The following is a 24469-nucleotide window of genomic DNA, read 5'->3' as shown; positions in this document are numbered from 1 at the left end:
CTTTAGTTGGCGCCACGGTTTGCGGGCTCGCAGTGATGACGTAATTGGGATCTTTCCAAATGTGTAGCGTGTTCAACAATTGCTTATTGCTGCCTAAACTCGCAAAGTATAATGGCACGATGTGCTGCTTTTGGATGCAATTTCCAGTTAAATGGAAACAAGGGGAGTGAAGTGAGTGGTCAAGGGGGAATTATTATTTTTAGTGAATAAATGTGCACAAGTGGAAGCTTCTCCCCCTTTTTGGTTCCTGTATGCACGTATCCTACCCACCACGCGTTGCAACTGGCGCCCGAACATTTTTCCTGGATCCTCAGTCAAGTAAGGGATCCGTCTATTTTATGGATCCGACGGTCCCACTGCATCTGCAACATTGGTTTCAGATCTGTCCATTTTTTTTATTCGTCGGTCCCACAGCGACTTTTCGGATCAGTCTATTTTGTGGAATCGACGGCCTAATCGCGGCTGCGACATTGCCATGGTATTGGTCTAATTCCTGGATCTTCGAGTGAGTAAAAAACGCAGATTTGGATTACTATTGCTATCTTTTTTGTTGACTATTCTTCGTGGGAGTTTTCCCCAAATCATACTAAATAATTAAAGCACTATGGCACGCTACAGTGACGACAGTGACTCTGACGTTGACCTTACAACAATGTTGGGAGTTCGTCAGGAAACGCGTGTTTCCGTACTGCTGAGTTCCCGAGTGAAGAGTGGTCAAGGTGGAAATATTATTTGTTTGTGAATAAATGTGCATAAGTGGAAGCTTCTCCCCTTTTTGGTACTTTAATACACGTATCCTAGCTACCGCACGTTACAATGTACATGACATGGATTACACAAGGTGTGCTCTTTGGGCTGTACTGTATGTAAAGCACACAACAGTTCTGGATGCTAACAATCTACAGTACATAATTATATTGGGATAAGTTTGAAAACACAATGTGCTTACCTTGAATACCTGTTAATAAAACCAGACCGCATACACTCTCGCTCCCAACTGAGTTCCCAACAGCACTCTCTCGCATCACCAGTTTCGCCCAACTTTCGTCTTATCAGGTATTTGCTGCACGCATTTTTCCCTGAAGCTCGTCTTATGAACGACCGACAGTGCTGTCCTGCTCTTCACTTTTCAGATCTGGTTCAAATAGGAAGGGTAGAACTGACGACATGTTGGGAAAGCTAACGAGTGACACGCTGGAATTTCGGCGACGGGACCGGTGACATCACGCACTGCGACGTAACAAGAATGGCGACCTATCACTTAAAAAATAATTTTACAAACTTAATTAAAACAAAAACATTAAGAGGGGTTTTAATATCAAATTATTATAACTCATACTAATATTTGTCTTTTAAGAATTACTTGTCTTAAAAATAGAGGATCCTTAAAAAAAAAAAAAAAAATTACTTTGACAAGGAATATGTTGAAGAAATCAGAGAATTTAATTTTTAATTTCTTAAACCTCAGTTTGGATACATTCCACTTGCGGCCCTGAAAATTAACTAATTGGTATTATTAACTCATCCGTTGCCGTTTGAGGTTTGATTTGAGGTCTAATCAATTTTAATTCTGGAGGCCTGGCCGTTTGAGGTTTGATTTGAGGTCTAATCAATTTTAATTCTGGAGGCCTGGCAATGAACGATCATGGTATGCCCGCCAATGCGGTAGTCCATAACAGGCATCAAATCGGAGCATATTAGCACACCATACATTTTAAATGTCGATGATCAATGTGTACTGCAATTCACAGTTCTTCTTGTTCACCAATACACGAGCTAGCAATCACAGTTCAGGTCTGCTAGTCAGCGGTGACAATCGCTCAGCCCTAGGCCGTAGATTGTCATTTAGAGGCCCTAAGGGAACACATTTATGGGGCTCTCCATAACCACAGAACTCTGCTACTGGCAAAAGTATCATTATGCCACATGTTTACAAGCCTTGAAGTTCAATCGGTGAATATTCTACTGTGGCGGATGGATTTTTTTTTTTTTTTTTGTAATAATTATGTAGTAAAATGAAAATGTGTTACTTTTATTGTAATTCATTAGAACATTTAGACCTTACCTAAACCATATGTTGGCTGTGTCCAACATCGTGTTGGTCATACCATTGCATGATTTATTTCATGAGTTGGGCAAATAATTCTTAAGATACTCCTCTAAAGTTTTTTTTTTTTTTTTCCCATTTTTATTTCAGTTACAATCACAATATTTGTGGGAAAAAAAACTTCAGGCCGTGAGGCAGAAAAACAGCCCCAAATCATGATGCTCCCTCCATCATGCTTCACAGTGGGGATGAAGTGTGAGTGTGTTTTCCAACACACATGACGTTGTGTCTTACTCCAAAACAATTCAGCTTTGATATCATCAGTCCACAAAATATTTTGCCAAAACTTCTGTGGAGTGTCCAAGTGCATTTCTGCAAATATTAAACGAACAATAATGTTTTTTTTTTGGTTTTTTTTTTTTTTTTTTCGACAGCAGTGGCTTCCTCAATGGAGTCCTCCCATTAACACCATTCTTGGCCATAGTTTTACATATAGTCGACGTGTGCACAGAGATATTGGACTGTGCCAGTGATTTCTGTAAGTCTTTAGCAGACACTCTAGGGTTCTTTTTTACCTCTCTGAGTATTCTGCGCTGAACACTTGGCGTCATCTTTGGCGGACGGCCACTCCTTGGGAGAGAAGCAACAGTGCCAGACTCCCCATTTGTAGACAACTTCTCTGACTGTCGATTGACGAACATCAAGACTACAGATGGTTTTGTATCCTTTCCTAATATTATACAAATCAACAATCCTTGATCGCAGGTCTTCAGACTGCTCTTTTGACCGAGCTATGATGTTCATCAAGACAATTCTTGGCAGCTTTAACCCACTCATCAGTGATTGGGCACACACCTGACTTAAATTGTTTGGTAAAAATTGGTTTCAATTGCTCTTTGTCTCCTTAGGCAGAGGGTTCACTTACTTATTTTCCCCCTTCTGCCATTGTTTGCATGCTATCCTCATTAAAATATAAAAACCTATAAATGTTTGGTTGGGGTTTAGTTAAAGCAGACACTGTTTTTACATCTGTGTGGTTTTGACAAAGAGTCAATTCAATTCAATTCAATTTTATTTGTATTGCCCTATATCACAACAAGGTTGTCTCAGAGGGCTTTGCAGAGTCAATATGATACACAGTCAGAAACAGCAGATGAATTAGATGAAGTTCATGACCTGGGCATCCCCCATTCTGAGACCCTCCATGTCGGCAAGGAAAAACTTCAAAAACCCTTTGGGAAAAATGAGAAACCTTGGGGAGAACTGCAGTCAGGAGAGATCCACTCCCAGGACGGACAGGCTATCGCTGCACCAGGACTGATGGTGGGTATTAGCAGCAGGAGATCCAGTTTATAGAGATGCAATGGAGCGAAGAAACAAGAGGGGGTGGGGGGGCAAGGAGGATGTCCATCCAGCCAGGGGTCAGGATAGTCAGGAGGCTGCGGCTGAAAAATAGCCCCTCCCCCAGAGGGGAGGGGGGAAAGGGGACACCAGGTGACTTGTGATTAAGAGACTAGTCAACTAGATATTAGAATTAGAAAAGAGAAATAAAGTAAAGACAAGTGGGCGGTAGAGTGAGAAACAGGGGTCAGGACTCAGTGGCTGTGCTTCCCCCAGCATTATAGCTTCTAGTGCAGCTTAGACTGAACTGTGAGTCTAGTCCAATTTCAACTAGCCTGACCATAAGCTTTGTCAAATAGGAACGTTTTTAGTCTAACCTTGAATGTAAAGATTGTCGGCTTCTTTAATACTAGCTGGAAACTGATTCCATAAGACAGGAGCTTGGTAGCTAAAGGCTCTAGCTCCTACTGTAGTTTTAGAGACCCTGAGAACTACCAGTAGACCTGCATTCTGAGAACGGAGTGTTCTGTTGGAGCAGTATGGAACCAGAGCATCGGTGAGATAAGTGGCCCCAAACTATTATTGGTGTTAAATGTAAGAAGGAGGATTTTACATTTAATTCTAAACTCGACTGGAAGCCAGTGAAGGGCTTGGAGCACGTGGGTGATGTGCTCTCTTCTATTAGTTCCTGTTAAAAGTCTTGCTGCTGCGTTCTCAACTAGCTGAAGACCTTTTAGGGAACTTTTAGGACAAGCTGCAAGTAAGGAGTTACAAGTACTCCAATCTAGATGTAATGAACGTGTGAATTTTCTGCATTGTTTTTAGACAACATATTTCTAATTTTGGAAAAGAAAGAAAAGATCAGATCACATTTAATGGTGATTTTATGCAGAAATGTGAGACGTTCCATAAGATTCTGATACTTTTTCATACCACTGAGTGCAGTAAAGTTATAATTACAACTAACCCCCCGTTTAGCCAAATTTATTTACAAAATAAAAAACAGGGCTAAATTAAATCTACATTTACTCACACACCAATTTCATTTATTATTGTACATCCACCCGCATGCCTTAGTGCATGCAAACTGATTTTCAAAGACTTGAGCAGACAAAGGGGATCATCTTGAAGTGTTTGTTATTTGACCTTCTTTTAACGTGTCAAAAAATGCCCTCTTGTTTGGGGTCGCTTAGACCCCAAACTTTTGAACGGTAGTGTATACTAGTATATATTGTTTCTTTATTTTTTTGGAGGGACGAGCATACGTTCATAGGCAAAACTCAGTTTTGGCACAGTCTGAAAAAGTTAACATAAAGCCCTGCACAACCAGTCACACTCCTCTGTATCTCCCACTGGATTAATAGTCTGTCAGCCCTAAACTGCGCTGTCCACAATTTATAAAGTGTCTACGATTCGTAAAGGGATTGTGCTTGTCAAGATTCCTGCATCTGCTAGATGTGTCATTATTCATCTGATCCTGATCCAGTCTCAGTGCATCCATTCAGTTCATAAAAAAGCCTACATCTGAAAATATTTGTTTGATCATTTCTTCTGGCCCTCAAAAGAAGTGCACTTGTCTTTCTGGCCGTAGTATTTCAAATTAGATACTGACACATGTTGGAGACAAGGCCCTTGAGCAGGTCAAGAGCTTTATTCTTTGTAACCCAACCCCCTGGTTTGGCCCTCTGGATGATTCATTTCTTTGTGTGCCATGTAGTACAATGGCAGACTCAGGGTCACTTAACATAATTGTGCGCTGTATGTCTGAAGAGGGGTGTGCTCCCCATGCAAATAATACTTTGTTTCAGGAGGCTTGGAAAAGGTTGGGACTATTGACATTTAACCAAACCAGTGCTGGCATTATTATAGTTCCTGTCCTCCGAAAATAATTGCACCCTGCCCTCGTGCCCTGATGCATGCAATTGTTGGTAATTTAGGGTTTTTGTAAAGGCAATGACTATGTTCTTTCTACTGATCCTGAGTAGTGCTAGTATTCTGCAGCAAGGTTTACAAAATATAAAAAAGTTGATGATCCAATTCAGCACGAAGACACAGTCTGTAAATAAACAGCACAGAATGAGAAATAAAGAACGCCTTCCTACAGTGGCCAAATGATTCGGCGGTTGGATGTCAGGTTGTTTTTTTTCCTCTGTCAGATAGGACATTTATAAACAAATCCAATATGTATACACGTGTTATCTCATTCTTTTCAGCCTTACATCTGTGCTAGGTCATTTTTGCTTCTTTGTCAGACTGATGAAAGCAGTCGTGGCGCACAGTTGGTCTCAGAGGTGAAATGAAAGTCTTGCAGCTTCCTTGCCATTGAGGGGCGAAAGTGATTTCCATTAAATTAAAAGGTATGGCCATGAAATCGTGCCACAATCAAGCCCTCGCAAGTCATTAAGATAATCCCATGGCCATCTTTTGCTTATCAAATTGTAAAATATTGTCCATGACACCTCGTAACAGGACCCTAATTAATGCACTAAATCAATTCGGAATCGCTCAGCACAGTGGAGAGTGGCCTGCTGGGATGGCAACATTACGGCAAATGATGGCAGCAGATGTGTGCCGCCAACAGGGATGTTTAAACCTCTCACCCAATCGCGTTTAGCATTTCCTGAGTGGAACTCGGATGGTGCAAATCTTAGCTGCAGGGTACCTAATGTGTTACGCATTTTTTTTAAAGTGAATTACTCAAAAGGGATAATATTTTTAAAGATGTTGACTTTACAAAACATTAATAGAGACTCAAGACACAGTAAGATGAACGTTTCTGTTTTTGTTTCTTTCTTGTACTGGTACTGTTTGAAGCTCACCCATCTTAACACAAAACTATTGCCAAGGGTTTTCTTATTACACTGAATATTCAAAATTAGGTGTGCAACCAGCACACAGCGAGCTACCTACAAAACCTCTAAACTAAAGGGGTAAAACATAACCAAATGTGAAGCTGAAGCTAAGTGAAGAAAACTTGGCCAAAGTCATTGAAACGTCAGTAAAACCTTTTGGAACTACCTGAGGAACATATATCCCAATCAAAGAAAAAAAGCAGCAGACAGGATAAAATTTGCAGGCGCTGGAAAGAAATCCTGTAAAACATAGGCTGGTGACATAAGAAACATTCTCCATTTTAATAAAATAGTACAAAGATGAGCATTAAAATTCAGAGATACAGTGGAGCAAATAAGTATTTAGTCAAGTTCTCCTACTTGAAAATATTAGAGAGGCCTGTAATTGTCAACACGGGTAAACCCCAACCATGAGAGAAAGAATGTGGAGAAAAAAAACCCAGAAAATCACATTGTTTGATTTAAAAAAAAAATATTTCCAAATTAGAGTGGAAAATAAGTATTTGTTCACCTACAAACAAGCAAGATTTCTGGCTGTCAAAGAGGTCTACCTTCTTCTAACGAGGTCTAACAAGGCTCCACTCGTTACCTGTATTAATGGCACCTGTTTTAACTCATTATCGGTATAAAAGAGACCTGTCCACAAACTCAGTCAGTCACACAAAGACTACACAAGACCAAAGAGCTGTCGAAGGACACCAGGGACAAAACTGTAGACCTGCACTAGACTGGGAAGACTGAATCTGCAATAGGTAAAATGCTTGGGGTAAAGAAATCAATTGTGGGAGCAATTATTAGAAAATGGAAGACATACAAGACCACTGACAATCTCTCTCGATCTGGGGCTCCATGCAAGATCTCACCCCATGGCGTCAAAATGATAACAAGAACGGTGAGCAAAAATCTCAGAACCACGAGGGGGGACCTAGTGAATGACCTACAGAGAGCTGGGACCAAAGTAACAAAGGCTACTATCAGTAACAAAATGCGCTGCCAGGGACTCAAATCCTGCACTGCAAGACGTATCCCCCTGCTGAAGAAAGTACACTTCCAGGCCTGTCTGCGGTTCGCTAGAGAGCATTTGGATGATCCAGAAGAGGACTGGGAGAATGTGTTATGGTCAGATGAAACCAAAATAGAACGTTTTTGGTAGAAACACAGGTTCTCGTGTTTGGAAGAGAAAGAATACTGAATTGCATCCGAAGAACACCATACCCACTGTGAAGCATGGGGGTGGAAACATCATGCTTTGGGACTGTTTTTCTGCAAAGGGACCAGGACGACTGATCTGTGTAAAGGAAAGAATTAATGGGGCCATGTATCGAGAGATTTTGAGTGAAAATCTCCTTCCATCAGCAAGGGGCTTGAAGATGAGACGCGGGTGGGTCTTTCAGCATGACAATTATCCCTAACACACAGCCAGGGCAACAAAGGAGTGGCTTTGTAAGAAGCCTTTCAAGGTCCTGGAGTGGCCTAGCCAGTCTCCAGATCTCAACCCCAAAGAAAATCTGTGGAGGGAGTTGAAAGTCCATGTTGCCCAATGAGAGCCCCAAAACATCACTGCTCTAGAGGAGATCTGCATGGAGAAATGGGCCAAAATACCAGCAACAGTGAGTGAAAAGCTTGTGAAGAGTTACAGAAAACATTTGGCCTCCGTTATTGCCAACAAAGGCTACATAACAAAGTATTGAGATGAACTTTTGGTATTGACCAAATACTTATTTTCCACCATGATTTGCAAATAAATTCTTTAAAAATCAAACAATGTGATTTTCTGTTTTATTTTCCTCATTCTGTCTCTCATGGTTGAGGTTTACCCATGTTGACAATTACAGCCCTCTCTAATATTTTCAAATGGGAGAACTTGCACAATTCGTGGTTGACTAAATACTTATTTTCACCACTGTAAGTATCATAGAATGATGATTTTAAACCTGTCACCTAAGAAATGGAAAGCCGAACGATTAAAAAAATATATTTGTTCAAAATGACATACAACACAATGTGATCAGCAAAAAAAGCTAAAAAAATGTCAACAATGTCTTTGAGAAATCCTTTACTGTGAGAAGACTAACCATTACCAGAACTAAAAAAGGTGTTTGTCAAGGCAAAGAAGTAGAACATCTTGAAGAGTTCAATGTCATTTACATTTGCATTTACATTGCTTGCATTTTACCTGTCAAAGAGCAGACTGAGGCGAGAAAAAAAACAATTTAAAGCAACTTATTCTAGACTACCTTTCAAATACACGTTTGTGTTTGGGAAGATTTTACACATAATTCCGTGATCAATAAATGTGTCTTTAAAAATTTGACATTTTCAAATACAATTTCAATAACCTGTCTAGTAAATGACTTCCATCGCTCACCCTTCGATAACTGGATAACCACGCTAATTTATGTGCCACCCCTGACCATATGCCGGCCTTAATAATCATCAGACTGTGTGTGGGATTGCTGTGAGCTCTCCTTTGACTGTGAAATGTTCCCTCTATCATGGATTCCATTGGCCTAATGGGAATACTAGCCTGGCTAAAAGCTATAACATCTACAAACAGATGTGCAGTCACACACACAAGTATGCACACAAAGACAAATACCTTGTGTCGCTACAAATCAGGACATCCATCAGCGATTAGGATTTGATTCAGGGGTAATGAAGCAGCTCAGCAGTGCAACGTGCTTCGTGTCACAACCACACATGACAAAAATGGCCACCCTTATCACAAATACACACAGTCACACACTCGACATAGATTCCAGTTTTTTTTGTGTGTGTATGTTTTTTTTAACTGACACTGTTTTAATTCACATCACAGCTGCTTGGTTATCTAGCCTGAATGCATTTGCAGTTTACTCAGCCCCCAATAGTGCCATTCAAGGGAAAATACAAACATGGTCGTTTGGCTGCCGGTTGAGATGACTTTTCTGTGCATCAGAAAGGTTGCTCTGGCATGGTAGTTCACTCTGTAGGTCATTAGGCTACAATATTTATTTGTAACCTCTGCTGGGTTTGTACAATTCGACTCTCCACATTGTCCCGCCTTTTTTCCTTCTTGTGTGACAAAAACTGCTACCCTAGTGTCACCTCATGTGTTATTTATGTCCACAAGGTTTTGCCACACTGTCACATTTTGAGTGTGATGATGGCCTTCACAAAGTCTTTTGGTGAATCAGATTTTTTCTTTTTTTTAAACCCTAAATGTGTCCTGACAACGGAGATGCCTTGCAGAACCCTCTTATTTAACAATCTTCTGTGAGATGGCCAGCCTGCCTCAGACAATAAATATCAGCACTGCAAGTAAGAAACTCAACTCATGCTAGAGACACACCCTGTTGTAAACACAAAATCAATGGTAGGGTGTTACCACAGGGTCCAACTCGCACCATATGCTGCTTAACCATCATTTCAGGTGTAATATTCTGAAAAGAATATAGAAACACATGTTACTGTCTTTCCTGTGGATCAATGCAATCAAATTCAATGCATCTTTGGACCCTTGACAACTTTGGATTTGCTTGGATTTTTTTTTTTTTTTTTAAATTGTCACTATAATGTAAAAACATAGTTATCTCTTCTTTAGATTGCTCGAAGTTGAGTTTTTCAAAGGTAAGAGTGGTTGCTTCTTTACTGTATAAAAGAATTCATTAACTTAAAAAAAAAGGCAGAAATAAAGAGGGAAAATGTGAACAGAGTTCGTTGATGGTTGTTGAAATGAGGTTTTGTGTGATATGCTTATGTAAGGAAAAAGAGAGTACTGTATTTTTCGGACTATAAGTCGCGTCCCCCCCCCCCCCCGCCCCACAGTTTGGCTGGGGGTGCGACTAATACTCCGGAGCGACTTACGTGTGAAATTATCAACACATTATTGTATCATGTAACATGTTATTTTCACATGAAACCGCAAGAGGGTGCTGAAGGCCGGTTGTTATAACATTGGTGGTAACTTATAAAAAAAAAAAAAAATTTAATGAAATCTGAATAACTGTGTTAAATGAACATACCGGGCACATTCTCAGTTCGTTGTTAATGCGTCATCTAACGTTAGCTTACCTCACATATTCAGCCTGTTGTTCACTATTTTTATTTTAAATTTCCTTCCAAGATGACATGTCTGTTCTTGGTGTTGGATTTGATCAAATCAGTTTCCTTAAAAATGCAGCTAATACAGTATATGCTTTTTCGTCTTTATTACGGCTGTCAAAATTATCGCGTTAATGGGCGGTAATTTATTTTTTAAATTAATCACGTTAAAATATTTGATGCAATTAATGCACATGCCCGCTCATACAGATTAAAATGACGGTGTCATGTCCAATTATTACTTGTTTTTTTTGTATGTTTTGTCGCCCTCTGCTGGCACTTGGGTGCGACGGATTTTATGGGTTTAAGCACCATCAATGAGCATTGTGTAATTATTGACATCAACAATGGCGAGCTACTAGTTTATTTTTTGTTATAAATTTTACAAATTTTATTAAAACAAAAACATTAAGAGTGGTTTAAATATAAAATTTCTATAACTTGTACTAACATTTATCTTTTAAGAACTACATATCTTTCTATCCATGGATCGCTTTCACAGAATGTTAATAATGTTAATGCCATCTTGTTGATTTATTGTTATAATAAACAAATACAGTACTTATGTACAGTATGTTGAATGTATATATCCGTCTTGTCTCATCTTTCCATTCCAACTATAATTTACAGAAAAAAATATGGCATATTTTATAGGTGGTTTGAATTGCGATTAATTACGATTAATTAATTTTTGAGCTGTGATTAACTCGATTAAAAATTTTAATCATTTGACAGCCCTAGTCTTTATTCAATCATTTTTGGCTGGTGTGACTTACTGTATACTCACTTGCAACTTACTGTATAGTCCGTAAAATACGGTATAGTGTTCTAGAATTTGCTCTACAATTAAGAGCTTACCTCAGTTAACTAATGCCACACAAAGTGAGTAATTTGGTGGTTTCTAAAGACATCTTCACAGTGACATTTTCCTGGATTGATCTTATTTATTTCAAAGTCAATGGCCCTCTCAAAGGCCTTGATTTCTATTTTTATACTCCACAGGATTTCTCCAAATCTTGAATGTCATGCCCGAGTGCGCTCAGCATATTTAGCAGCCAAATAGCCCCATGAGGTGAAGAGGTGCACGCAGCTCTTACGTAGCCCATTGAAGCGAATTGGTAAACAGGTCCCAGCCCGCCCATTGACTTTGCCACCACGTGGAGGATTCAGATTGCACCGCCCGCCGCCGCCAATTCCTTCGGCTCAAACTGTTGAGAGTCTCAGCTGACATGCGTCACTGCACTCTCCTTGACTCACTGGCAGTGTGCTCTATATGTATGGAAATGAGTCGTAATCACCATAATATGTGTCCCATCTCTTGTATTGTAACCGTGTTATTATATTTTCCCCAGTTCGATGCCTTTTTGCCCTTTATCCATCAAGTTTCACTCCCTTCTCTGAATTTCATAAGCCTTTTTTCCTTCTCTTCCCTTTTGTGCTGTCCTCCTTGTTTACCTTACCACTCATCCAGATGACAGAAGCAGGTGTGCAATTAATTATACTTAAAATGGCTCCTGTGTCTGTTATTTTTTTCCTCTTTAGTGTCACTACACCTCCTGTCATAAACTTTCAAAATTTTTGTGACTTTGTCTAAACATTCTAAACTATCATCTTATTATCATTTATAAATAGGACAGCACTGTGTGTTTATTGTGATAGTCTTGCACAAAACGTATCTCATTATTATTTTTTTAATGCAGTTGTGACATAAGAGTAAAAGAAGGTAATCTTGATAATCTTTTCACGCCAACATCCATTTTCCTGACCTGATCCTTTCTCATTTGATAAGTCAGCACTGACTTCCACAAATGTGCCAGTCCATGAAGTCTAATCATCTGTGAGCACAGTTTTTCAAAGGCCTTTTGAAATGATCATATGCTGGCGTTTTCTCAAAATCCAGGGTGCAACCCTGAGGCTGTTCTTTGGAAGACAAAGCGGATGATTCTCTGCATATTTACTGCGAGATGCCTCCAAATCTTGAGGAAATGGTAGACTCCTTAATTAGCCAAAAACACGAATAGGGGTCATTTTAAGTGATCGTAGGGGTTTTTGAATTCTCGTTAGGTGAGCAAATTTAACTGTCATTATGACACACTCTTGCGTTGTGCGTCCTTAGCTAGCTCAATTTCGTCTGGCCGTCTGCCTCCAAGTAAAACGACTGCATCCGTAAAAACACATTCCAGAAATTTGTCTGAATGATGTGACTCATTTCATTTAAGCATATTCATCCAAGTCCGCTCCCATAAAGGATTAATGCCTCAATATGGATGAAAATTAAATTCATCACTACGTTAATGCAATGTATGTACAATTGTTTATTATTTTTTTTCCCAGTTTTGAAATTATTCGACTTTGATGTATTAGCATGGTACCGATCCTAATCGAACTTCGTTTGCGTGGTTAAGTACCATATGTATTTAGCCTGGGATGAAAAACAATGAATGCCATACCTTTGCAACAATGTCAGGTCACGTTCTTGCCTTGCTATCTCAGTTGGCAATTTACCCTCGGATGGTCGTATTTTTGTCTCGTGCCTGGTCAGCAACAATCAGGAGACATGGCATCATCAGTTTTTCCAGACATTGTTTTGCACTATTTTCTGTCTCTTGTCTGGTAAATAGTCTTGGTCTACCCCCCCCCCCCCCCCCCCCACCAAAAAAAAAAAAAAACAATCCAAGGCATGGGTGGTATCTGTTTTAAAGAGGCACTTTACACAGTTTCCAATAGTTTGAACTGTTTCATGCAAAATGGAAGTTTATTTTTTTAACTGTCCTGTTCAGCTGCTTAGAAACGAAGAATATTAATCTGAGTGTCCTTATGGTCTGAACAGCTTTAATGTATCACATGGGAGTTTCATATACTCTTATTGTGGTTGTTCATTGTGTTTTATTTATTAAGTGGTTGTAGGGGAACAGAAAGGAAGGAAGCGAATAGAAGAGGAGAGGAACAAACAACAAGTAATACAATACACGCCTCTGCTACCTATGAACATTGTGTTACTATCGTTAGCTAATTATATTTACCCCTGGACACCATGTGGCGGGCCTGATAACCGAGGAGAAAGAGGCGGGAGGTGAGTCAAAAGGAGATGTGCTTAGGTGGGGTGGAGCGTACACAAATCAGCAATGTGAGGTGTGGAAACCAGTATTATGTGAATCACATGTAAGTGTGGATATGTTGACATCCGATTTAATGCTGCCTGATCACTAATCCTGGCACTGGCAATCTCTCTACTTGAGTGTCTAATTGCACCCAGTTATGCGTGAACTTACTAAGACGAATGCTGCGTGGGGAGCCCACATGGCAGAAATAGGAGAGCCAGGCTGAGAGGGCAGTGGGACCGCCGCGTGGAAGTTCTTCTCAGCCGCACATCCAATCACCCCACGTCGTAGCTCCTCCGTGGAGTATAATGTATGTGATGTGTTAAAGATGTGCGGGAACGGCAGGGCCACCGGCGGGGTGGCAACTGTCACCTCACTCCTCCACCCAACCAACCCCAGCCGCCCCGTATACTCAGTGTATGATGCATTAAATGACTCTCCCCGAAGACCCCAATGAGTTTGTAGGTGCCCAAAAGTGAGAGATCCCAAAGATATTTACAGTGCAAAGTGAAGAGTGCGTGAGTCAGGCATCCAGGGCGGGGCCCTACCCGTGAGCACAAGAACTGATTGTTTTTCTACTATATATCGAGATCATCATTAGCCACGTTTACATGCTGACTTTTATTCATACCGATTCAAATAATTCCGAATGGAAATTTCAGATCAGCTGTTTACATGTCACTTCATCTATTCCGATCCAGCGTTTACTTGTGTCTGCCTATATTCCGAAAGGACGTTTAACAACTGCCGTCTGACATGCGGAGATTAATCAAAACAAAGCGTCACGTTGCAAAACATGGAGATCGATCGTCAGATCAGCTGCTGTTTTAACTTTCCGAGTGGAAACAAAACTTCAGAATCACACGCCGTTCATTTAAAAAGTTGTGTGGGCTGGTGGAGGGATTCATGGATATAAACTTTCCGCCGGACTCCAATTAGGTGCACTGTGCGTGTGCTTGGAAGCCATGTTGCAAGTGACGTTACTTACGTCACCAAGTGACGTTACCACATCAGTACGGAGCATGTGCAGAAAGAACGCAACCAGACACCATTCTGCTTCCCTGTTTACATGATATAATTTTACTTCTAATCGGTTTGGGAAAAGGAATATTCCACCCCTGTGAAACAGAATGAAATTCCATTCGGTTTGGGCCTGTTCATTCTGAATGAGGTGTTTATATGGAACACATTTATTCGGTTTGAACATCTAAACCGATTGCAATTGGAATATTTGGCTCCATGTAAACGTGGCTACTGTTGTTGTCTCCTGCTTCTCTGAATCTGCGTCACGGGGGCAGCAGCCTCAGCAAAGGGCCCAGACAGCCCTCTCCTTAGCCACTTCCATCAGGTCATCTGCGAGAATCCCAAGGCGTTCCCAGGCCACCTGAGAAATATAATCCACCTGGGGCAGGCACTCACCCCTGACATGGAGCAAGCAATCCACCATTTTCCATCTGAGAATCATGGCCTCTGAATTTGAAGTCCTGATCCTCATCCGAGCTGCTTCACTGCCAGCTGCGAACCACCCCAGCGAAAGCTTAAGGGTGCTGTGCGATGGAGCCGAGAGGACCACATCTTCTGCAAAAAGCAGAGATGAGATCCTCGCACCACCGAACTCGACCCCCTCCACTACATAGCTGCACCTGTAGCCTGTCTGTCCATGAAAGTCACGAACAAAACTGGTGAAAGGGCAGCCCTGGTGGAGTCCAACCCTCACCGGGAACAGATCTGACTTGTTGCCGACCACACAGACTAGACTCATTCTTATGTGGTACTATCGTACAGGAACTTGAAGGGGCCAACCACCAAATATTCTCAGAATACCCTCTACAGGGTGCCTCTGAGAACACGAGCATAAGCCTTCTCCAAATCCGCAAAACTCATTTGGACTGAAGTGGCAACTCCCATGCCCCGTCACGCACCCTCGTGAGAGTAAAGAGCTGGTCCGTGGTTCCACAGCCAGGACAAAAACCACATTGTTCCTCCTCAATCTGAGGTTCAACTATCGACTGGCCCATTCTTTCCAGTACCCTGGTGTAGGCTTTCCCTGGGAGGCTGAAGAGTGTGAGTCAATATATAGAGAATACAGAGATATTCCTGCATCCTTACATTCAGCACCTTCTGTAGTCTCATGATTAAATTCTAATTGTTTAGCTCTCAGTATTTGGCCAAAGTGCATTTCCAGTCCATTTTAGAATTGAATTCAAACTTTTACTGTTTAATTCTAATAATGGCCAGGCTCCTCCTTATTTATTTGAGATTTTAACCCTCAGTTACCCTGGCAGGGCTCTTCGGTCTAACGGCCAGCTCCTTTTGCAAGTTCCGAGGTTTAAACTTAAACAGTGGGAAGACCGATCTTTTACAGTTTCTGCCTCCAGGTTGTGGAATAGCCTACCTCCTGAAATCCGCACCATTACGAATCTAGGCCTTTTTAAATAAAGATAAACTTTTTTAGACTTGCTTTTTCCCCAGTCTAGGGTAGCCTGGTTGTATTTCTTGAGGGTTTTAATGTTTTTGGATTTTACCTGTTTTATTGTTTTATTTGCTGTTTTGACTTTTATCGTGATGCGTTGTTTTTTTTGTTTTGTTTTGTTTTTTGTTTTTTTCTAAATGACATATTATTGTACTTTCCTGCTTTTTATTTATCATGAACCATGTTTGTCTTGGTTGTAAAGGACTTTGAGGACCTAGCATGGTAGGTAAGGTAGCATGCTAAGCAACTATAAGCATCTAGAAAGCAGTGTTGTTAATCTTACTTTAAAAAAGTAATTAATTACAGTTACAAATTACTTTTCCCAAAAAGTAATTGCGTTAGTAACTCACTTACCTGAATGTAAATGTAATTAGTTACTTGGCAAAGTAACTGGTGATAATTTTCATGTTTTTTTCTAAAAAATATATAAATAAATAAATAAATAAACAGGTCACACAATGTGAAGTTTAAAGGGTTTTTGGGACAATTGGCCCTAGCCCAATTCTTTACCCCAAACTTAACTAAACACAGGGGTATTGCGGATATTGCGATAACTAGATAGTAACCTCTGCTATGTGTGGAAGTTATTTGATGTTATGAATCAACCGTTAAAGTTGTTAAAATTGCTCCAATTATTGCATTAGTACCCTTCTGTCTATTTTCGACATGTGTAAGTTTTAAAACTGTTTCATCATTAAAAGATAGATTTAAGTTAAGTTTTGCCAATTTAGGAGCATCTTAGATAAAAAGTTACTTAGGTTCGCTAGGAAGGTTCTCTACAACAGAGCCTTCCAGAGAAGTCTACTGCTTTAAGATAGCGGCTGTTTACTAACACATCTAGTTCTTTATTATACATATTGCTAATGCCGCCGTGTCTGTCATTTGCATCTAGTTCTGTATATAGGAGATTTCTACCGAAGCATCATGTGGGCGTAGTTTGTAGGCTATCGGCTACAGTCAGGTATTATGGGAGCCACCTTGCATAGTAGCATTGCTTTTGCAACGGCATCACACTCCCTTGCCTTCTCCCTGCTCTGCTCTCTCGTCTCCATGAGTCCGTCTTTTTCAGATTTTTCTCGTGTCAGTCAACCAACATCTTAACGCATAGTATCGCACGCCTTTCCCGCGTCAGTAACGGTAACGGCGTTGCCAAGATGAGAAAAGTAATTAAAGCATTAGTAACGCCGTCATACTCTAACGCCGTTATGAACAACACTGCTAGAAAGTAATACGAGAGGAGAAAACATTATTTCTATATCAACACAGTCTTTCGTGTTTTTAGCTAACAGGCATGTAGGGTCCTTCAGTAGCAAGTGATCCTTGGTTTCTGCAGAATCCCTCCTGATGCTTCCAGCTCCTCTGAAGACTTGATCTAGAAAGTTTTAATTTTATCTTTATGTGTGTATTTAATCACAGATGGGATTTGAATTAATTCAGTGCTATGGAAATGTCTGAGAAAGGGCACTATAATCCTTTAATTTAATTAGGTGATTTACCATAAAATGTTAAGTACAGTATTTTTCCCACCAGTTTACTGCACTTCCTTGCTCTCACTTGAATACTTTTCTTGAGGTTGCTAGGCAACAAGAAACTGTTGTGTTTATCTTTTCTAGTGTTTTCTGGGCCGGGGGCTAGCTGGGTGAAGGGGGCACAGTGGGAGCAACAGCGAGCATGGGGCGGGTGGCGATGCACCCTCAGTGGGCACCTGGGGCTTAGCATGGAGTTAATGATAGCCAGTTGAGCTCAGCAAACCCCCAGCAGTGAACACAAGGCCACAGTGGGGGTCAAAGTAATGGCAGGGAATGACTTCCAACCAGGGGGCGGAATCAAGAATCCCCTGGGAAAATGAAGACCTTTTTTTTTTTTTTTTTTTTTTAAAGAAGCTAAGACACCAAGTAAAATAACAGTTTGCTCGCCAATAAACATTTTTTACCAGGACATTCTGACAGTCCTCACAATAGGATAATAAGTATGCTAATCAAAGTGTCCACTGAAATGAATGCTGCTCTTTTATTATGTTGTTCTCTCATTCTCTGTGATTGACACACTGTAATCTAGCTAATAAGTACCTCCACTTTCGTTTGAGGTTTCATTCTATAAACGCTACAATAGCATGGCCCAACTGTGTGTGAATATGGACGCTTATGTCAGATACCTGCTATTATCCTCCATTTTCTATGTGATTTTCTAAATCATAACACATGGTTAAACCAACTGTTAAAAGATTGATTTCTTTTAAATAAATTTATGATAATCATCTTATTGCTTTTCTAATTCATGTTACATTGACTCATCAAGGTCAATCCTCAGTACTTGTCAGTTTAAAAAAATGACCACACAAAATACACATATGCCAATATGTTGAAAATGTGTTATCTGGTGTAATTCAGAAATGTGTGAAATTTTGATATGTGGGAGGTTGCAATTAAGGACACATGTTTGATCAAAGCACATTTAGGCTGACATTTTCGTTTTTTTAGGTCATGTATCCAATTTGCCAGGGAATTGAATCTGAGATGGAGAGGCATGTGATATTCACTTAAAGTGATCCTCTGACTTAAATACATGTAGGCTCTAATAAACCACAATTGTTCTCTTGTACTAAAATATGTTGTTAGAAACACATAAAATGTTAAATCAATGGCAATATTTTATAATATTTAGTCCATATTTTGAACGTTAGTTGGCGCCATGGTTTGCGGGCTCGCAATGATGACGTAATTGGTATCTTTCCAAATGTGTAGCGTGTTAAACAATTGCTTATTGCTGCCTAAACTCCCGAAGTAAAATGCCCCGATGTGCTGCTTTTGGATGCAATTGCCATTCAAATGGAAACAAGGGGAGTGAAGTGAGTGGTCAAGGTGGAATTATTATTTTTAGTGAATAAGTGTGCATAAGTGGAAGCTTCTTCCCCTTTTTGGTCCCTGTATGCACGTATCCTACCCACCACGTGTTACAACTAGCGCCCGAACATTTTTCCTGGATCCTCAGTCAAGTAAAGGATCCGTCTATATTCTGGATCCGACGGTCCCACCGCGTCTGCAATATTGGTTTCGGATCTGTCCATTTTTTTTATTCGTCGGTCCCACAGCGGCTTTTCGGCTCAGTCTATTTTGTGGAATCGACGGCCTAATCGCGGCTGCGACATTGCCATGGTATTGGTCTAATTCCTGGATCTTCGAGTGAGTAAAAAACGCGGATTTGGATTACTATTGCTGTCTTTTTTGTTGACTATTCTTCGTGGGAGTTTTCCCCATATCATACTAAATAATTAAAGCACTATGGCACGCTACAGTGGCGACAGTGACTCTGACGTTGACCTTACAACAATGTTGGGAGTTCGTCAAGGAATGCGTGTTTGCGTACTGCTGAGCTCCCGAGTGAAGAGTGGTCAAGGTGGAAATATTATTTTTTGTGAATAAATGTGCATAAGTGGAAGCTTCTCCCCTTTTTGGTACTTTTATACACGTATCCTAGCTACCACGCGTTACAATGTAAAAGACATGGATTACACAAGGTGTGCTCTTTGGCCTGTACTGTAAGCACACGACAGCTCTGGATGCTAAGAATCTACATAATTATATTGGGATAACTTTGAAAACGCAACATGCTTACCTTGAATAATTGCTTTTAAAACCGGACAGCATACACTCTCGCTCCCAACCGGACTTCCCAACAGGACTCTCTCGCATCACCAGTTTTGCCCAACTTTTGTCTTATCAGGTATTTGCTGCACGCATTTTTCCCTGAAGCTCGTCTTGTGAACGACCGACAGTGCTGTCCTGCTCTTCACTTTTCAGATCTGGTTCAAATAGGAAGGGTAGAACTGACGACATGTTGGGAAAGCTAACAAGTGACACGCTGGAATTTCGGCAACGGGACCAGTGACGTCACGCACTGCGATGTAACAAGAATGGCGACCTATCACTTCAAATAATTTTACAAACTTTATTGAAACATAAAAATTAAGAGGGGTTTTAATATCAAATTATTATAACTCATACTAACATTTATCTTTGAAGAATTACTTGTCTTAAAAACAGAGGATCCCTTTAACATCAAATAAACAAATATCAGATTCTCCTTATTCAAATGCATCTTTAGTAACTATGTCAGAAGACCACATATCGTAATTTCCATACTGTTATTGTTGAAAAACCAACTCCCATCTTCATGTCTTCCTTGCAGTCCATAAGAGAGGTGACAGGCTATGTGCTGGTGGCCTTGAACCAGTTTGACTACCTGCCTTTGGAGAACCTGCGAATCATAAGGGGTACGAAGCTGTACGAAGGTCGCTATGCACTTGCCATCTTCCTCAACTACAGGCGGGACGGGTACTACGGATTGAGGCAGCTGGGTCTTCGTAACCTCACAGGTAAGTGATAGTTTGCTATTGCTTGTGAAACATTATAAAAAGAAAACCAGGGCGATTTGAAGGCCCGTACAAACTCATCAAATAATCTTTATGGAACCATGGGAGTGATTTGATAAACTCAAATACAAAAGAATCCAACCTGAGTTTATTCGATCTGACAGAAACTTTGAGTTTGAAGGTAACAAAAACAAACTTTTTCCAATTAAAACAAAGTTGCTATGGTCAAAGTAGTGAATACAATTTATCTCATTTTAATGAGTCACTGGTGGTTCACATCAGATGTTGTATTCCTGTCTGCCATTTCCCTTCAGACTACAAATATACTGTATTTTGGTATTGCTCATTTGGAAAATGTCACAATTACCACTTGTGTATGACAAATGCATATTCAATAGGCACAAAATCTGGACTAAGAGTTTGTTGTCACTGCTACCAAATTAATTTCGCGTAGTGCATGGAAAGATCAAATTTCAGCAAAATGTGTTATTTCCCCTTTTAATTACATTTCTGTTTATGCATTCAAAATGTTTCTTCCTCTTGCTGAGTGTATTCATTTTTTTTTTTTCTTTTTGTGGTGAGCGTCATTTTCATGCACACGGAGACACGCAGAATAGTCTTTTCAGTGTACAGTATTTATACCATCTCTTTGTTTTACACTCAGGGCCTTACAATCAGTTCATCTTTGGCTTTCTGCAAATGTAGTAAAAGCAGACATTATCGTTTATTACGATTTGAAACTGATCTTCTCAGTTAGAGGGTGCAATGCTATTTTCTCTAGTGACTCATTTCCTCATTATCACTATAACACTCTGAACGAGCAGTTGAGGGTCAATATGGTATCCGGCATTGCGTGAGTCAAAAGTTGTGCATCTGGCATCCCGCTGCAATTATTGCCACCACTCCCGGAGAAGACTGCAAGTTGTTGATGGAGAAGTGCTGGCAAAACCCCAACTGACAACAGCATGTAATCTGTGAAGAAGCGGTGACATCATGCTTGAATTTTACAAATTACATGCAGCAGAACATGAGGGCAAAATTTGCAGGTAAATCAAGAAGTTTCAGACTTTTTTGACTGTGCGAAGGAATCAAAAGTTGGAATTTGGCATCAATCTTGCCAGAATTTGACTAAAATCTGTTGTGGGGTTGTTCTTCCAGTGAGAACAGAACAATATCCTCAAGCCACCGAGTTGTGGCCAATGGAACGCACTTCCAGCATGAGTGTCCTCCACAGCACAGCCAAAGAACATACACACGTACAACCAAGCCGCTAGAAATCTAAACATTTTGTGAGGAAAGCGAATATCCAGTATCCAGAGTTGTTGTTTCTACTCACGCGTTTCTGGTACACTAGTAAATCTGACTCACACAAACAAACGCTAACAGTATCAGTAATGGGAGACGACGTTTTAGGTAGTTTTTCCGATAAAAAGCATCCTGCTGGGACAATAAACAAGAGCATCGTTTTGTGCTAGCTGTGCAAAAAGGAATTTGCCTATCACCGAAGCAGTTCCAGCCTCAAGTACCATCTAATGCTAAACACGTACGGGCGAGCACAGACTTGGCTAATACTAGCGTTCACACTCGCGGCAACAAACGGTCCAGCCATCCTACTCTGGATGAAATGACGGGCTTCCGAGCCTAAATAAGTAAATCTGCATCAGATAAATAATGCAACTCCCGGGCAGAATGGATTGCAGCGGATTGTTGACCACTTTCTGTGGTGGAGGACAGGGGCTTCAGTCCGTGCTACAAATAGCTACATGCAGGAGCTCATCCTCAGGTGTCCAATCTGGCCAAAAAGTATCTAGCAAGTCCCGCCACGTTCGTTCCATTTGAGAGGATTTTCTCACCAGCTGGGAATATCATTCAGAAGAAAAGAGCTTCATTGAGTGCTGAAAATGTAAATAGGCTTATTTGTCTCAGTAACTGGCGAAATTAGAAGTAACTCCACAGGTTTTTTCATCTTGGTTCCACTAAATGTTGAATGTTAAAAAACTTAGTGTTGAAGTGTTGCACTTTTATTGTTATTTATTGTCTTGCAGTTTTATTATCAGTGTTTACATTTTACTATTTGATAGAAAATGTTTGGCAATATTTTATGCCCATAGTTTTATGTTGTATACTGCGCACTGGAAAGTAATTAGTTAACTGTTTTTTAACTGTTTACATTTCTAAAGAAATTTTTTTTTCAAAGAACATGAATAATAATCAGGGTGCCTGAAACACTTGAAACCTGAATAGCTCCATTTGCACTTTTGACCAATTGTTTGTTGAATGGCATTACATATTAACAACAATAAATGTGTTGTCAAGCTCAAACAGGGTTTTTTATTGAGAAATGATTTTTTTTTTTCCTTTGCTGGGCTGCGGGAGGAGAGATGGGCTGTGAATCCAGGTCATTACACAAGGTTGACTTGCTCTTCGTTCCAAATGGGTAGTGTTTTTAACATGGGGGAGCATGTTGCTAATTTGATACCCCCCCCCACCCCCCCCCAAAAAAAAAGAGCAAAAAATGTCCCATTCGACAATGATCTTTAGAAACTAGGGTTGCTGCTGGGAAAACGGCTCTATGACCTTTACAAAGACAACACACACAACACACTCACAAGGATAGACCCCCCCATTGAGGCTAAGCTGAGAGAAAGGCTGCAATTGGGAATAAGCATAGCTAAAACAGTTTAACCTTGATGCTTTTTTTCTCGATCCTCTGGAACAAAATCTAAGCTAAATATTTCTCTCACGCCAGCCATCGTGCTAATGCACTTATACCTTTTTATATACTGTATACTGTATATATAAAATAAAATAAAAAATCACCTCATTTGTTGCCTCTGTCAAGCACAAAGCCCAAGGGAGACTTTTTTTTTTAATTACAGCTAAGGTTAAGGTTGTTAGTGTGCAATCACCTGACCGTAATTTTACAAGGATTTGTCGACTTGGATATTTTTTTCCCCCAATAAATACTTGCTATATGAGCTATTCCCTAATGGGATATTTGATTTCGAATAAATTTTAGTCAGAACTCGCACATTGTCAACATTGTTAATTGGTTGTTTTTCTTTTTTAATCTTTTCAATGAGGTAAATCTGCCCAAATTTAGGATTAGTTAAAATAAAAAATAAAACAAAAAACTATTAAGCATATATAGCTTTTGGGCTTGAAATATTTTGGGCATTGTGACTGATTTAAAGGTCCTTCTAAAAAAATTAGCATATTGTGATAAAGTTCATGATTTTCTTTAATGTACTGATAAACATTAGACTTTCATATGTTTTAGATTCATTACACACAACTGAAGTGGTTCAAGCCTTTTATTGTTTTAATATTGATGATTTTGGCAAAAAAGTCAAGAAAAACCAAAAATCCCTGTCTAAAAAAAATTATCATGAAAAGGTACTCTAAAGAAGCTACTAACCTAATCATCTGAATCAATGAATTAACTGAAAACGCCTGCAAAAGATTCCTGAGGCTTTTAAAAACTCCCAGCCTGGTTCATTACTCAAAACCCCAATCATGGGCAAGACTGCCGACCTGACTGCTGTCCAAAAGAGCATCAATGACACCCTCAAGCAAGAGGCTAAGACAAAGAAAGAAATTTCTGAGCAAATAGGCTGTTCCCAGAGTGCTGTATCAAAGCACCTCAGTGGGAAGGAAAAAGTGTGGCAGGAAACGCTGCACAACCGGAAGAGGTGACCACACCCTGAGAAAGACTGTGGAGAAGGGTCGATTCCAGACCTTGGGGGACCTGCAGAAACAGTGGACTGAGTCTGGAGTAGAAACATCCAGAGCCACCGTGCACAGGCGTGTGCTGGAAATGGACTGCAGGTGCCGCATTCCCCAGGTCAAGCCACTTTTGAACCTGAATCAGTGGCAGAAGCACCTGACCTGGGCTACAGAGAAGCAGCACTGGACTGTTGCTCAGTGGTCCAAAGTACTTTTTTCAGATGAAAGCAAATTTTGCATGTCATTCGGAAATCAAGGTACCACAGTTTGGAGCAAGACTGGGAAAAGGAAATGCCAAAATGCCTGAAGTCCAGTGTCAAGTATCCACAGTCAGTGATGGTCTGGGGTGCTGCTAGTGTTGGTCTACTGTGTTTTATCAAGGACAGGGTCAATGCAGATAGCTATTAGGAGATTTGGAGCACTTCATGCTTCCATCTGCTGAAAAGCTTTTTGGAGATGAAGATTTCATTTTTC

At 40.3% G+C, this 24469-nt stretch overlaps 1 protein-coding gene across 7 annotated transcripts in view; it reads left to right on the top strand.

Annotated features, from left to right (window-relative positions):
• LOC130930964 (receptor tyrosine-protein kinase erbB-4-like) overlaps positions 1–24469 on the top strand; it is a 428601-nt gene that overhangs the window by 179451 nt on the left and 224681 nt on the right. For all 7 annotated transcript variants that reach the window (XM_057859366.1, XM_057859391.1, XM_057859374.1 and 4 more), the window contains exon 3: positions 20086–20272. In XM_057859366.1, coding sequence (XP_057715349.1) covers positions 20086–20272 — 187 coding nt within the window. The remainder of the gene's footprint in view (positions 1–20085; positions 20273–24469) is intronic.

This window comes from Corythoichthys intestinalis, chromosome 2, assembly GCF_030265065.1.
Source record: "Corythoichthys intestinalis isolate RoL2023-P3 chromosome 2, ASM3026506v1, whole genome shotgun sequence".
Lineage (NCBI taxonomy): Eukaryota > Metazoa > Chordata > Actinopteri > Syngnathiformes > Syngnathidae > Corythoichthys > Corythoichthys intestinalis.
Note: the sequence above shows the minus strand (reverse complement) of the source record. Positions and strands in the feature narration are given on the sequence as shown.